Source organism: Zalophus californianus, chromosome 8 (genome assembly GCF_009762305.2).
Source record: "Zalophus californianus isolate mZalCal1 chromosome 8, mZalCal1.pri.v2, whole genome shotgun sequence".
NCBI lineage: Eukaryota > Metazoa > Chordata > Mammalia > Carnivora > Otariidae > Zalophus > Zalophus californianus.
Genome location: NC_045602.1, coordinates 132044034 through 132059790, shown reverse-complemented (window position 1 = coordinate 132059790; position 15757 = coordinate 132044034). Strand labels below are relative to the sequence as shown.

General features: G+C 41.5%; 1 protein-coding gene across 9 annotated transcripts in view; it reads left to right on the top strand.

The window, feature by feature from the left end:
- Window positions 1–15757, top strand: part of BCAS1 (brain enriched myelin associated protein 1) — a 94469-nt gene that overhangs the window by 54625 nt on the left and 24087 nt on the right. For 4 of the 9 annotated variants that reach the window (XM_027621401.2, XM_027621406.2, XM_027621403.2 and 1 more), the window contains 4 exons: window positions 921–965; window positions 3292–3426; window positions 7526–7702; window positions 13700–13735. In XM_027621401.2, coding sequence (XP_027477202.1) covers window positions 921–965; window positions 3292–3426; window positions 7526–7702; window positions 13700–13735 — 393 coding nt within the window. The remainder of the gene's footprint in view (window positions 1–920; window positions 966–3291; window positions 3427–7525; window positions 7703–13699; window positions 13736–15757) is intronic. The other 5 variants (XM_027621409.2, XM_027621402.2, XM_027621408.2 and 2 more) reach the window with 3 other exon arrangements.

Genomic DNA, 15757 nt, shown 5'->3' with positions numbered 1-15757 from the left:
ATATATTTGTTATTGTGCTGGCTGGGGGATCATGATGGTGCAGCTGGAACACTGGAGAAAGGGAAGAGATGTGCTTTGCAAGGGAATTGTGTCACATCGAGCGTTCAGTGAGGGAGCCCCCAGAGCTGGGAGCCATGGTATGAACATCAGGTGCCCCAACTGTGTGACATGAGCTGTGTTGAGATGCCACTCTCCTGAAGTCCCATGTCTAATGGTCATTGATCATAAACATAATTGGAAAAAAGCTCCTTGAGTTGTTGACCTATCAAAGCAGTTTTGCCTTCAGATGGCAAATAAAACTGAAGAAATCTCTTCCTATCTTGTTACATCAAAATCTACTATGTTGATGGCATAGAGGCAGGGACCAAGTCCTATAATGCTTGCTTGTCTCTGACTCCTCAAGGCAGTCACAGCCTGGCCCATGCCAGACCTTGAGAGGGCTGAATGAATGAATCAATCAATGAATCAATGAATGCATAATCAGACAGACAGCTCCAAGTGTGTTTGGGTTCTTCCCAAAGCCCAAGACTAGCCTCAAAAGGTAAAAACAAGTCAACAGAATGTGCCACAAACACCAAAGGGGTGTTTGTTTGGATTAGTGGTGGGAGTGATGGAAAGTCTGTGTCCTTCCAAGAGACAATTTTGAGGGTGGTCAGGCTCTTAGTGAATGTATTAGGTCTGATGTATTTCATTGTAAAACATTAATATTTTAAACTCTTTTATACCTAGAAATTATCCAGAAGACCGTGGCTTTCTACTGAACTTGGTAGAATGCCTTTGTACTGAAAAGGACTTCTCATTACATTCTTTACCTGCAGAGTGAACTGCACCACCTCCCCAAAAAAGATATCTCTATGAAATCAAATCACCCTAAAGAGCTAGCTGTGATTTTTAATATTTGGTTTTCTTAAACTTTTAAGGTTTCACCTAGCAAAGCTGAAACGAAAAAAGATCTGGAAGACACGGTAGGTAGTTTGAAGTACGTTCATGTTTGGGGTTTGTGTATGGGATTGGATTTGGATTTGTGTCTGCTGCTTTGTTTCTTGAATTGTGTATGTGTGTGTGTATATGCAGCAATTTAATAGTGCTGTTAAATTGTCTTTAACGTGTTTTGTTTGTGTCAGTGGTGTTTTGATGAAAATTTTAGTAGAAAGCTTGAAATATTTACTAGCTCTGGATAAACAATTTCACAATCACCAATTTCTTATATAAAATAAGAACAGAATACTACAACCATATATCACGTTAGTCTTTTTAATTGTGTGTGAAGAGACCCAGGGAATATAGGAATATAGTACAAATTAGCCACTAGAAATGAGAAAGAGGTGAGACACAATTTAAAGGAGAAGTAAACTGCTCTATTTTTGGTTTTTAAAAAATACGTTCCGTGTTTTTCATATAATTTGGAAAAAATAATTCTCCACCACAAAGGCAATTGTTCGGTGAAATGAAATAGTCACCATTGGACGCTTGCCAAGGGAAGGAATGTTTAGAGTTAGGATGCCCTAGAGAGCCTAAATTTTTTCACTGTCATCCTAGAGATCCAACCAATTCCCCTCAGAATAAATTTTATTTGGAACAACTACTTTCTAGAGATGTTTTCCTTTACACTTGACAGAACTGATTATCCCTAATGGAACACATGGTTTAACTTTCACGGGAATCGTGAGGAAAGTTGAACTTGGTGACAGATAAGTGTCTTGCGTCCTTCTTTTGATAACTGAGAGTGCTTTGAAAGACAATGGGACCCAATAAATGGCTTGGCCAGCCCAATACATCTGTTACCAATATTCGAAGGGGCCAGGTTGGGAAAAGAATCCTAGAATTTGTCTCAAGACCTGAGTTTGAGCTCCAGGCCTGCTTTGTGGTAGCTATGTGACATGATCCAAACCTATCTGAATCCAAATCTCAACATCTGTAAAGTCGGCACAATAAAAATTCTGTCCCACCACCCCGGCCTTGAAGGAAGTTGTGACAGTGCCTGGTAAACCGTGGAACTCTTGATCGCTATTTCCATAATCACTGCAAGATGTATTGAAGGCCATGATGACATTTGTAGTTATCGATTGCTTCTTCTAGAATGTCCTTCTTCCATTAGAAACAAATATTTATCTGAGGTATCTACATGCATTTTCCTATAAAATTAGTCATCTGCTATAAGGCAGCTAAGGTCAAGTTCAATGAATAGTTGGGTCCAAATGTTTCTCTTTTGATTCTGTGTCTTGCATTGTTTGAAGTCACACAGCACAATAGGCTATAAGCAGTGGGGTATGTGGGTGTGTTGTGTGGCTTCCCAAGTGACCTGATGCGCTCATTCTCTTCAGCTGCTCATGCACCGAGGCGCCAGCTGCACGTACCTAGCTGATAAAATCTCCCCACCCTGCCCAGAGAGGTCAGGGTCACTGCTAGTGGAGCTGAGCCTCAGAAAAGGGTTTTGTGAATGTAGGTCACCTACAACACAAACGGACCTCCTTCCACAAACCTGTGTTTTTAACATCCTTTCAACCAAAGTTCTTGGATTCTGGCCTTTGAAACATTTACACGGTTTGTCCATCTTCCCATTTGGCCTGGACAGTTTTGAGCACACTCCACACTCCACGCAAAATCCCCCGCCATTTGTAACTTGAGTTGACAGTTCTGAATGGTTGTTGCTGGGCTGTTGCAGTTCCAATCTCCCCCAACTTTGGCTCAGTGGACGGGCGCACAGTAGACACTTCTCTTGCCTGGGAGATCTGCCCACCTAGAAGTCAGCTGAAATTTTTGCAGATACTGCTTCCCTGAAGTTTCTAATACTGAATAAAAAATGGGTTGGAGAAAGAAAGCCCTCCAGGCAGTGCTTGTCTTGACTCCAGGATGCAAAAATAAATTGTTTTCATGTATCTTTTCCTTTCCCATGAGACAAGAGTGTTTAGATCTTTAAAACGATCAAGTAGGGGCTGTGTTATCTTCTTTTTTTTAATCTGAATATTTTATATCATATAGACGGAGCTTCAGTGTCCTGTCATTGTCTTTAGCAAATGGATTTGGGTTAATCTGGGTCATTTAAATAGGTCGCCCTGTTGAAAATCGACATGTACTCAAAATAGACTGGGAATCTACTATGTCGCAAATTGTCTCTGAGAGTTTAAAAAAGAGAAACATTCACATGATGTGAATGTTGTGGTTGGGGGATGGGTGATATACCAGCAGTTAATGTCAAAGTGTTTCAATGCACTTAAGAACGACAGGGTGCGGGGGAAAGGATTTTGTTTAAAAACAAAGTTCTAAGCTATGACTGCTATTGCCCAAAAGGCATCCAGAGCAGAAAGTGTCTGTGATGGCCAAGCTGGACAGAAGACCTGTGAGAACCAAGCTAAAGGCACCAAGAAAAAGCACCTGCATAACCCCAGGCTAGGATTCGCATTTAGAAAATTCTTTAGGCATAAGGTCTGTATCTTGTTAAATTAGAAAGAAAGAAAGAAAGAAAAGAGAACCCTGGTCTTCACCACGTGTACACGTGGCTGTCCTGGGTCCCCTCAGCTCTGCTTCAGGGAAGACAGCCTTGTGTGGTTGGAATCATGACAGGGAATTAAAAATGACCTGAGTCAAATTTCAATGACTCTCTTCTCCATAATTATACATAAACATCTGACTAGTTTCTTCCTAGTGTGGACCAGGGTTCTGAAATTATCCTTCTAACTCAGTGTTTCCCAAATGTCAAAAGTATGCATACCATCTTCATCATTTTTGTCAGATATAGTATTAGTTGGTTGATCTTTTTATATTAAAAAGGACTCATTTCCTATTTAAAGGTATCTCTAAAGAAAACTTTATATTACATGATACGTGGAAAACTCAAGTCATTTTTCATAAAGAGGTAACCATGAATATGGCTAATAGAAAAAATTGCATTCTAGCTACCTTGTTTGTGTCAAGCTCCGAATCTAATGCCTTTCTAGCTTTATTAAAATGCAATTTGCCAGCAATAGAAAAAATGTTAAAGGTGTACCAGCATCAGATAAGCTTTCCCCCCGAATGTTCTTAAAAAGATTAGATGAGAGTTGGGGGGGGGAGGTATTTTCTCCATTTTAATGTTTTTTAGCATTTTATCTCTGCATGACCTAAAATTATCTGTGATACCAATGGTATGCTTTCTACGCTTTGGGAAATACTCCTCTAACCTCAAGAAAATAATTTTATCTTTCTGTGGTCTGTTCCATCCATTCTGAGTCTTAACTAAGCTCATACTGAACCCCAATAAAAATGCACGTACAAGAAAACAATGAATGAAGGCAGAGCAATTTCTACTCCATGTCCTTGGGAAGTGAGGACAACATAGAAGTCAGTTGGGGAGATTTCTGTCTTTGAACGTCTAAGAAGACACCAGTGTTTGTCTGAAACCAGCAGTTAAGATCCCTGAATTGGGCCAGCATGCTTGGACATTTGTGTAAAATATCCACCACTCTCCACTATGTTGAATGGACTCACGAAAAAACAACAACAACCACCACCTCCCCAGCTGGATGTTAGAGCCCCAGGATTGTGTATGCAAATAAAAAGCTCCATAAAAGATTTCCTGGATGAACCTTTATTTGCATAAACAAACTGTATTAGGAAGCCACCCTTGAATTTCCATACAGGCTTATTTTGTTTTGTAAAGACAGCGGGGGGGGGGGGGGGGGGGGGGAGGGATAGAGATTGCAGTTGGTTGGGGCGGGGGGCTGGAGATTAAAAAGTGGTGTTACTGTATGTGGGAGACCGTTTGGTAACTGCTAGTGAAGAGTGTCATAGACCTTGTGCAGAGAAATCCAGCTGAATTCCCACTTGGAGCTTCTGTGAGTCAGGGGCCTTCAAAGTTTACAAAGTGTACGACTTTCCCCCTCATAGCTGCATTTCAGATGGCATTCATTTCATGCACAGCTAAGTTTCATGCCTCCAGAGTCTCTTTCCTCCACAAAACGGGGGCCACCCACGTTCCGTATTCCCAAGGTCTCCCCAGATCACTGGCCTCCACATCCTGCCACTGAGTTACATTTTGGGCAAAGATAGGATTTGGAGAAAATACTGAGAAGAAGAAGTGCCCCTTTCCAGACTTCTAAGGTTTTGCCTTTTAATGTAAAGTAAGAAGATAATTCTCAGATGTTCTCAGTTCTCATTTATGCAGCACTTTGGTAGAGCTTCTTGGCTTTTACCTCCTTTTTCTTCACTTTATGATTCTGTCATCCAAAAAGATAGGAAAATAGGGCCATTAAAACGGACCAAACAGACTGTTGCCTGGGTAGAGGGGCTGTGCTGCTCATCCTCAATTTTGCTGTAACTTGGACAGAAAAGAGGAAATCCAAGCAAATTCAGGGGAAAAAAAAAAAAAAAACATCATCTTCTGGTTTTGCAATTCAAGAAAAAAATGCAATGGCGACCAATGGGGATCAACTCCTAAATTCATTGTCTCTGTATCTCAGTTTTTCTTCCTATAAAAAGAATTTTCTTAAAAAAATTTTTTCTTAGTATAAAAAAGTGGGAAGTCCCGGAATTGATAAGTGAAATAAGCTTCTTGTTATATATAGAGTGTCAGCTTTCCTTTGCTGAATTGGGATCTTTTTCTCTTGGCTTAACCACATGCTATGCTTCAGAATCAAACTCTTTCACATGTTCTTCAAACACTGAACATGACAACATGCACACAGGCAAGGCGTTGATCCAGGATTTTTTTTTTTTTTTTTTGCCATGCCCAGAAAGGATCATCTTCCCACTCACGTTTTCCTGATGTCCACCCTCTCTGCAGGGCAGCTAAAATATTCGTAGCCAGCTCATGTGATTACTCAGCTCTGCCTCATATTCATTGTTTTCCACTTCTTGGTATAATGTTTACATCTAACTAACCCCTCCCCTCTCCCATGCCCAAATGTGAAACAAGATGAACACTTATTAGGGAAGAAGGTAAAGTCATTAGATCTGCAAACTCCAAATCTAATATATTAGAATTTCCATGGGTAGGGTTGCCAGATAAAATACAAACACTCAGTTAAATTCAAATTTCAGATAAACAGCAAATAATTGTTTAGTATAAATATAAATATGCCCCAGGCAGTTCTGGGGATATACATTCTTAGGCTGAGAAATTATTCTTCGTTGATCTGAAATTCGAATTAACAGGGTATCTTATATTCTTATTATTGAGAATATTGGCTAAATCTGGGAACCCTGTGAGGCTGACTCCAAAAAATACAGAGTCGTTGTAATCTCTTCCATAATGCAGACAAAGAGTATTAATATTCAGTTGATGCTGGCAGAACACCATCTGGGGCACTTTGGGGAGTAAAGAGATGGATGGGCAGGGAGAAAAGACTGTGGGTGGTCTGTGGCTCTATAGCCCACTTAGGAGGGGGAGGGTGGGCAGAAACATAACAGTAGGTTCCTGTGTAGGCATTTCTCTCTGGTCCTTTCTATACAATTATTTAGTTATTTATTTAATGCCTATTTCGTGGCAGACACTGGGCCTGATGGGAGCTACGGATGTAATGGCATCCAAGGCAATGGCTCTTCCTCTCAAAGCTCGTGGTCTGGGCAGGGAGATGCATAGTCAACAAACAATTCACCAATATATTACAGTTATAGTATTCTATATATAATAGAGTTATCTCCTTGTAATGGTTTTCAAGAGTCTCTGGGTATTTTCCCAGCACAAAGAGAAGAGGACTGCCCATTTCCCAATGAAACTGATGAGTGTAGATGGGTTTCTCAGGCATTTTGTCATTATCACCTTCCCAATGTGAAGCTTTTTTAGATATTTTCTCCCTGGATGGATACAATAGCACAAGGAGTGGGGAGACCTTGGTTTGTCGGAGGTGGTGTAGTATAGAGGAGGGGGTAAGAGCTTGGGTTTGGGTATCAGATTCCCCGGATTTTGATGTCAACTCTGCCCCTTTATTAGTGTAGTCATGGGAAAGTTTTTTTAACCACCGGGGACCAAAATTTCCTTCTCTGTAGAATCAACATAATAATCACTTCCTCCCTCATAGAACTCTTGTTAGAACATCCAATTGTTTAGAACAGTGCCTGGCACTGGTATCTTTGATTGTGATTATTAAATCAAAGTTAAAAGTTGGAAACAATGTCCCTTATATTTATTTTAACCCCTTTAATTTCACATTTGGATTAGTAAAATAGTACACGTGTATGATATAAGCAAACCTGCATGTATCAGAGGTGCATGCTCAAACTGTTTTTACTGACGGGAACATCATCAAAACCATTTGAAGACCAATGGCCTCAACACAAACTAATGTTTCTCACAGGCAAGTGCCTCTTACCAGCACCTTCATTCCTAATGACTTACATGAACATAATATATATTCTTTTGCAAAAGGAAACTATCTTGACTTTTCCAAAATTTTAACACAAATCCACATTCACATAGAATCTTTGCAACCACAGAAAATTATAAAAAAGAAAATTAACATACGTAACCCCAGCCTATGCTTATTAAAAAAAGAGATCTTTCACTTTTGAAATCCTGAGGTCATTGTAATTTTTTTAAACTCTAAAGGGTGCCGAAAAGTCGCCAGCCACTTCATCTGATGTCAAGTCAGACAAAGCGAACTTTATATCCCAGGAGAGCAGAGGGGAGGCCAAGAACCCTACATCCACCAACACTACAAAGGAAGCTGCCAAGGAAAAGGGGGGACCCACCTCTCTGCCTCTGGGCAAACTGTTCTGGAAAAAGGTAAGTCCTATTTTCAAGACTTGCAGAGTAGTTGGAGCTAGGGTGACTGGAGAAATTATTTCAGTTGGGCTAATCCATGTGCTCACCAAGTACAGTTTATTTTTCTTCCCCGAAATGACTCAACTATCCATTGAGTTGAAGACTTATAATTTACTCCTGGGAAGAATGCAGTGCCTATGGTGTTAGAAGTATGTGTTTCATGGGAAAGAAAAGGAAATAAACAAGTTGATTTTTTTCATTCTTGGAGTTTCTCCGGCTCATGACAAACAGTTGTGGTATTTCGTGATTTCATTTTCTTTTCCAAAATGGCTTAGTACTCTGGCTTCCTCCTGGATTCCTCTGAGTACTGTCTCTTCCAGTGAGCTGAACCACCTCTGGGCTTCCTCTCTCTTTCCCCAGCAAGATATAATCAGTCATTAGGAACCACTAAGGCTCACTCTCCTTTTGGAAAACCAAGGTGTCCACCATTCACCACCAGTGCGAGCACACGCTGTGCTCTGTGATAGGAGCATTCAAAACATTGTCTCGTTTTTTTTCTACGGTGGTGCACAGGGAGTGCGGTGGGTGGGGCCGAGTCAGTCTGCGAGCTAGTCCTTAATCAGCATTGCTGAGCACACCCCAGCTGCCACACGTGTTCAGAACTCTTGCCTCTTTTAAATGTGGCCAAAAGATGAGCAAGACGTCATGGGTGAGAGAGTGGAATGTAATTCATAGAGCTGAAAAAAAAATCTAATTAGTAATTTCATCAGAACTGCCATGCCACTTAGCATTCAGTGCAAGGCAGGTGATAAATACAGATGCCCCTACGGTGTTCGTTTTATTCTTTGGTCCAGAATCCAGCTGGATTTCTGGAACTCTTTTCTGTTGGCTTTCCATTGTACAGCAATCTTCCTTCTGGGTTCTGCCCAGAACACAAACTCCAGTACTTAATGAAAGCTTTGGGTGATGTCATTTGGCATTCTGTTCTAATCCTCCTTCCTTCCCAACCACCAATTACTTATTTTTAAAAACCTTTTATCAGCAATATAATGTAGGGAAAAGTTCCCAAGTGAATCACATGTGCATAATGGTGGCCAGGAAGATGACTTAGGCAACCCATATTCAAACATCACTTATTTTAAAAATTATATATATATTAAAAATGCATTAGAAAAACTGACCTAGCACATCAAACTCAAGATTTAATATATATTTTGCCTAAGGTGAGACTATCTATGTTTAGTTTAAAAAGTAATCCAATTAAAAGGAAAGGTCACATAATGGATGGTACTGATCTTGAATACATAATCATTAATTCGGATCCTCCAAGGAGGGACACTGTGATGGAATTGATGTGCAATAGATTTATTGGAGGAAAACACCGTGAAGGATAAAGGCGGGGGGGCGGGGGCACAGGAGGAGGTAGAGAGAGCCTTCAGGCCACAATAAGGGTCTGACATGGCAGAAGGGAGACAGGGAAGGAAGGAGGAGAAGGTTGGAAAAGCCACCGCCTAAGGGTGGTGCTGAGCCAATGGCTTGGGTCATGGTCCCAGGGTCCTGGGATCGAGTCCCACATCGGGCTCCCTGCTTGGCGAGGAGTCTGCTTCTCCCTCTGTCCCTCCCCCCTGCTTCTGCTCTCTCTCTCTCAAATAAATAAAATATTTTTTTAAAAATACAAATAATAATAGTACCTCATCATAGAAATGAAGATTTAATGAAATCACACCCTGCAAAACCCCGAACACCATGCCTCGCACAAAAGTGGCCAATGAATGGTCCTTCCGAACCTATGTCATTTATCTCCTGTGTGCTCGGGCTTGTGGACACGCTAACCATGGCCACCTCTTCATTTCTCCATAGCCTCCAGTCTGGGGAAGCTTCTAAGCTACTAAAGCCTCAAATACTCCATCTGTCCTTGTCTTTGGGGTCTCTAAGGCATATATTGGTTCCTCTTTGAAATTCAAGCTATTTCCATTGAGAAAAAAAGGACCACTTGACATTCTTCCCCCTAATGGTCAGATTTCATAGAGTTCAGTCTTGCTGTTTTTTTTTCTTTTTCAACCATTATCTGGCTTTATTTCTTTTGTTGACTGTAAAAATAATGAAGAGAAGCGAAAACCCAAATCACCCGTAAGTCTTGCTTTTCCTTCTCCCACCCGATCAGACAGAACAGCTCTTTATGGAAGTAAAATAGGGACGACGCACTCCTGCAAGAATATTTTCAGTCTCCTCTGTGCTGAGTTTTTTTGTGTGTCAAACGCTTTGTGCTAAGGCATTGAAAAGATAACAGCAAACAGCTTGCTACCTTTTTGTAGCTTACATTCTCAAGGGGGGACTTATGTTCTAGTCAAAAACAAAATGAAGACCTTCGTTTTCTTTTCTTTAAATTAGGTAAGCTTTGGTTATAAAATCACTGTTGTAAAAATTGTAAAAAAGCAATGAGAAATCCTAGAAAATTTTGATCTTTCCACTAACCCAAACTCTTTCTTCTCCTCTTTTAACTGGGAAGCTTTTAAACAAACTGACTTTGAAGTGTCTATGTCTACAATATGAACATCAGAAATAAAATTTTCCCCCTCACATGCTGTGGATATGAAATTATAAGTTATTTTGATTTATAGTCTTGATTGCTGAAGTCATTCTTATTATAAAACAAAAATAACACAAATAACCTTTGAGAAAATTAATTCCAATGATGGTGTATTTGCCAAAAAATGTTTAAAAGCCAGTTACCTGGACTCTACATATGCCCCTTATTGTTTTGGGTTCTTTGGGGTACCATTTGCTCTGTGACCTCACAAAAGTTACTCACCCTGTTTGAGTTTCTTTCTTCATCTGTAGAAGGGTTGGAATAAATGATCTTGAAAAATTCTGGTATGCGGCAAATCTTGCATAACAGACAGAATCAGAAAGATTGGACTGCATAGCCTTGGACAAACTGCTGGACCACTCCAAGCCTCTGTTTTCTTTTATGTAAACAGGGGCACGTTTCTCCCACCGTGTTGTTATGCCAATCCACTAACTGTACACAGAGAAACCCTCAGACATAGTAAGTGCTCAACAGTTTTATCGTTTCTTCGGAAACGAATAGTTGCTGGGTCTGATCTAAATATCCATGTGTGGCATCTGGCTCCAGCAGCACCCGAGGTACAAAATGAGTCTAAGACTCACTTATCGCACTATCGAAACACCTGAAGTCCGTTTGGAGGAACATGCCTGCACGTGCAAGTGTGTATGCGTGCGTGTGCGTGCACACAATTCATAAATGATACATTTGAAATATCTTCAAAATAGTGCCTTTTCTGCTCTCCTTTGGAGGACACAAATGATGTGGAAAATAACGGGTGCTCTGAAGCCAAAGAGACCCATCATCCAGTCTCAGCTCTGACAGCTACTGGCTGTTTGGATGTGATCAGGTCACTTAAATCCTCCATGCCTTGCTTTCCGCAGCTGTGGAAGCAGGCAGTGACACCCACCTTTCCTGATTATTGGGAGGACGGAGTGAGAAAAATGAATGCAAAGTGACTGGCCCCGTGCCAGAACAAGGATGTTAGAATCCAGTGTTCATGTGTGGACCGCAGGTTACAAATGCTCTGGGTGTTTAAAAAAGGCAGCAGTTGGTGCAGGTCAAAACAGACTAAGAGAACTTTAAAAGTCCTCTGAATCATCTGAGTTACTTGCTTCAAGTACAGATTCCTGTATTTGATCCCAGAATCCCTGGGAATCCTGGTTAAGAAAGTCTGGCATATGGCCGGACAATTCTGGAAGCACTTGAAAGGCAGGCTGAAATGTCTAGTCTTGAGGAAAAGTATTAGGGCCACTGTGAAGTCAGTGAACACAGAAGAGCTGTCACATGATCAAAATGATGCTTCCAGAAGACCTTCTAGCAGTGGGATGTCTGTTGGCTTCAGTGCTACCATGTGACAGTATTTTAAAGAAACATTCTTTTTAGAATGTGCTCTTCAAAGGACAGGAACCCTTGCTATGGCAAGTTTAGACTGATGCGTTTCAGGGGCTGTGTTTCGGTCCTTATTTTCAGCAAACAGGATCCTGCAGTTTCAAACTGAGTTTTTTGTGGTTATCGTGAATGAGGCTGGACAGTTTGTCGACTCAGCATAAAACAGCCAGATGTCCAGCACATCGAAGAAGATCAGAAGTTTCTGGTTTTGAGATTTGAATGGGAATCCCACCCTCTGTGTTTCCTGATTAGCCCCACACCTGATAAGGTTCTTCTGACTGGAGAGCTTGAGAACCCAATAAACACCTTTTGGTCTGCAGAGGTGGGACTTGCACTTGAAAATCCTCTCTGGTCTACTTTGAAGTGAGCTGTGCAAGTGTTGTTCTCATCTCTGAACATATTTCTGATGTGGAAGAAGTCCTCTGCCCTCCTTCTGAGAGCTCATCTATCACATGGGACCCGCCAAGAGTGGAGAAGAGCGGCCTGCAATCTGGTACCTCTGCTTCCTCCACTGGTGGGCTTTCTACAAGGTGGGAAACATAAGGAGAAAAGGCAGAAGCTGCCCGAGGCCTTCATTTGTCATTTTGTGTTGAGCATGGACACCACGCTGGGTGCAGGTACACATGACATGTGAGATCCAGGCTTGGCTCAAAGAATGGGTTCAATAGAAATACTGTTGATGTATGGTCCAAGCTGAAAATTTCATCTAGAGAGAAAGCAAATCTGGTTGCGAAGAGAGAAGCTCACACAGTTACTAAAAGATGTGTTTCTGACCCTTGAACTCATCATGGCAGGGGGAAAACTTGGCTCTTAGAGCCGTCTCCACCACTTCCTAGCTGCACCAACTTGAACAAGGGATTTTACCTCCCTGTATCTCCGTTTCTCGCTGTAAGTGAGGATCACCATCCTTACCGCTTGGGGCCACTTTCAGTGAAAGGGTGTCTACAAAGCACCTGCATATACAATGGCTATACAGGCATACAACTGGTTTGCAAAATGCAGAAGACGTGTTTGTGAATGTCGATTCCTTTCCCCCCTCCTACTGCGTGTTTTAAAGGTAAAAATAAACACAGGACTTGGAACAGAACGAATATAGGGAAGAGCTCCTAGCCTGGAATCCAAGAAAAGAGATGGTCTATGAACACCCTAAAATTATTTGCAAAATATTTTGTTTCTGTTTATTTTTCTGGGGAGAGAGTCCAGATCTGTCAAGTGAGTCTTGAAGCAGTCTATAAACACCACCACCCCCCGCCAAATTTAAGAACAACGGCAAAGATGAGCTCCACAGTTGAAGCTTAGCAGATGGATGTAATGGTGGTGGCATTGACCTTTGATAGCATTGGGCCAACTGCTCTCCTAATTTAAGGCAAGACTGTGAATGCCAGGATTACTGTAGGGAGGAACAGTGCTTGAAGTTGGGTGTGTTGGACCCCAGCCCTCTGGGCCTCCAGAGGAGGGTTTTAACCGGATTGAACTTGGCCATGATGACATTGACCCATATGGAGGGAGGATGTAGGAAGCAGCTCCTGATGCCAGCCACTGCACTGTGGTCAGAATTAGGCTGAAGACCTCGCTCATGACCTCAGTGCCTGTTTGCTCTATGATTACCATGGGATAGACTTCTCTGGACTTTCTGCTGCAATTTTCCTGAGCAGCTCATTTATTTTTACCTAACAGTAACTGTGCCCTGTATGATCGATCCTTTACCCTCTTTTCATCAGCAAGCAACCAGAAAATGTTAAGGCAAATGCGTTGCTGACCCATAGCCCAGGCTATGGTCTGTGTTTTCTTTAGCAACCCCTTCTCCTCACTCCATTCGTGTCCTGGCTGCATCTGGGTGTTTATTTTCCCTTCGCTGCATGTTAAAAACACAGAACAATTTGCATTATCTTGCTGTACTGTTTACTCTTGTGTAAGCCTCCTTCAAGTTCATTTTGGAACCAGGTATGTGTAAACAATTCAATGTCCAAGAATGGCACCAAAGGGCTGCAAGCCCAACTAACTCTCCATTTTTTGGGGTAACATTCTGACTCTTACTTTTGTTTTTATCTCCCCTTTAGTCAGTTAAAGAGGATTCAGTCCCCGCAGAGGAGAATGTAAGTTGTGCATTAAATGGCAGAATCATTCCATGCTCATCTTCTGCATGCTGGACCATTCATTGGGCATTTCAGCTCTGGGGTCCCATGTTCTTGCATGCTCCAATGTCTCCCATCTGCTGTAGACTCTTTCACCCTTTTATGTGATTAGGGACCAATGGGGAATAACACTGGGTGAATATTTGTACCGCCTATTGAATCAATGCAAACTAAACACAATATCAGAGCAGGTGTCTTTACAATTTGTTATCATTTAGGGGCTGAAAGAGTCTACCAATCATAAGAACATCCTCACACATCCTTAAGGGGCAATGATGCTGCACGCTGGGCTCCTCCATCTTGATTGCTCTTCCACCTCTATTTCCATGGCAACCCAGATTCTCTACTAACTGTGGGCGGTACCCAGGACAGGTAGTGGCATCAAGCATGAGAGCATCTTACTGCACTCGATGATGAGACTGTTGGTCTTGGGCAGGAGAGCTGACTTCTCGGATCTCCACCTGAGAAATGTAGGTTGAGCCTCGCTGTCCAAACTTTCAAGACAGTATGTTCACATCTGAAGGGGATGGCTCCATTGAGGCACCTCAAAAATGTAGTTTTCCAAAACCTCTTCCAGCGAGATTAATAAATCATCCTCATGAGTCAGCAGCTTTCCTCTCTGAAAGAAGTACAGTCTTTGGAAAATTTTGGAAGTGAGGATAAGTGAGTTCACAGCTCCTTAAGAGAGAAACTGATCATGATCACTTTGTCAAAGCAAAATATGTTTGGCTCTTTCTAGGTGTCTCTTGTTTGCTAGCCTTGGATGAGGCTTGTGTTTTCATTTTTATTTAATTGCTGGCATTGAACCGATGTTGAGAATCCAAGTACATTCCAAAAATGTTGCCTGTTATGTGGATTGAAAATTAGAATGGCTATGTTATAATTCTTGTTAGGAGAAAGATCTTTCAGCTCTGCTTTTTTGTTGTTGCAAATGTTTTCTTTCCCTCCCCAATCCCTGCTCTCCCTCCCTCCTTTCTTCCTCTCTTCTTCCTCTCTTTCTCCTCTCTTTCTTTCTTTCTTTCTTTCTTTCTTTCTTTCTTTCTTTCTTTCTTTCTTTCTTTCTTTCTTTCTTTCTTCTTTCTTTCTTCTCTCTCTCTCTCTCTCTCTCTCTCTCTTTCTTTCTTCCTTCCTTCCTTCCTTTCTTTCTTTCTTTCTTCTTTCCCCCTCACCCTCTCCTTTGACTCAATTCTAGTAGCTCGGTAAAGCTCAGATCTCTCATAATTCCAGAAAATTCTCATGAATATACCAGCTCTTTTCTGTAGAGTCAAAGCCTCTATTTCACCAACATGTGAGGAAGAACTCTGTGAGTCTTTTTCCCCATGAACTTTAAATTTAAAAGCTGCAGGTTAAGTCTGAAGCATCAGTTAGCTTTGAGGTTCTGAGTTTGTTTTTTGAAGAGAAACTTGTGTTTAGATGTTTGTGTGCAGTTGCCTGTCTGAGGAACCCCTTGCAGCTCATGTGCTAACATGCAGAGTTGACCTTTGACAGACAAAGAGGAAGTATACCCTTTTCTAATGTGACGTTCAAAACAGAAATATAAACGTGAACAAAAGTTAAATTACTGATACCAAAAGAGAACAAAAAAGCTGATGAAGATATTAAAGAAAGCAAAGTATTTTCTCAAGAAAATAAACATGATCAAAATGGCTTTAAATTACTTGGCCCTACAAGTAATGTTTCTGTTTGGAAGCTCCAACATGTCATTGTCTAACAGCCTGTTAGTTGGAGGGAATGAGGCTAAAAGTAGTGATTCTGGGCCCATCATCCCCAAGCTGTGCCACTTCTGGGACCTCAGTTTACTCATCTTTTAAATGACCACAATAATATTACCTACCCCTTAGGGTTCTGGTGAGAATTAAATGGGAACTAGGCATGTAACGTGCATACTTCAGGGCCTGAAACACAGGAAGAATTCAGTCATTCAGGGCACAGCAGACTGCAGCTCACAAGCCAATTCCAGCCCATTGTCCGTGTCCCTGCAGC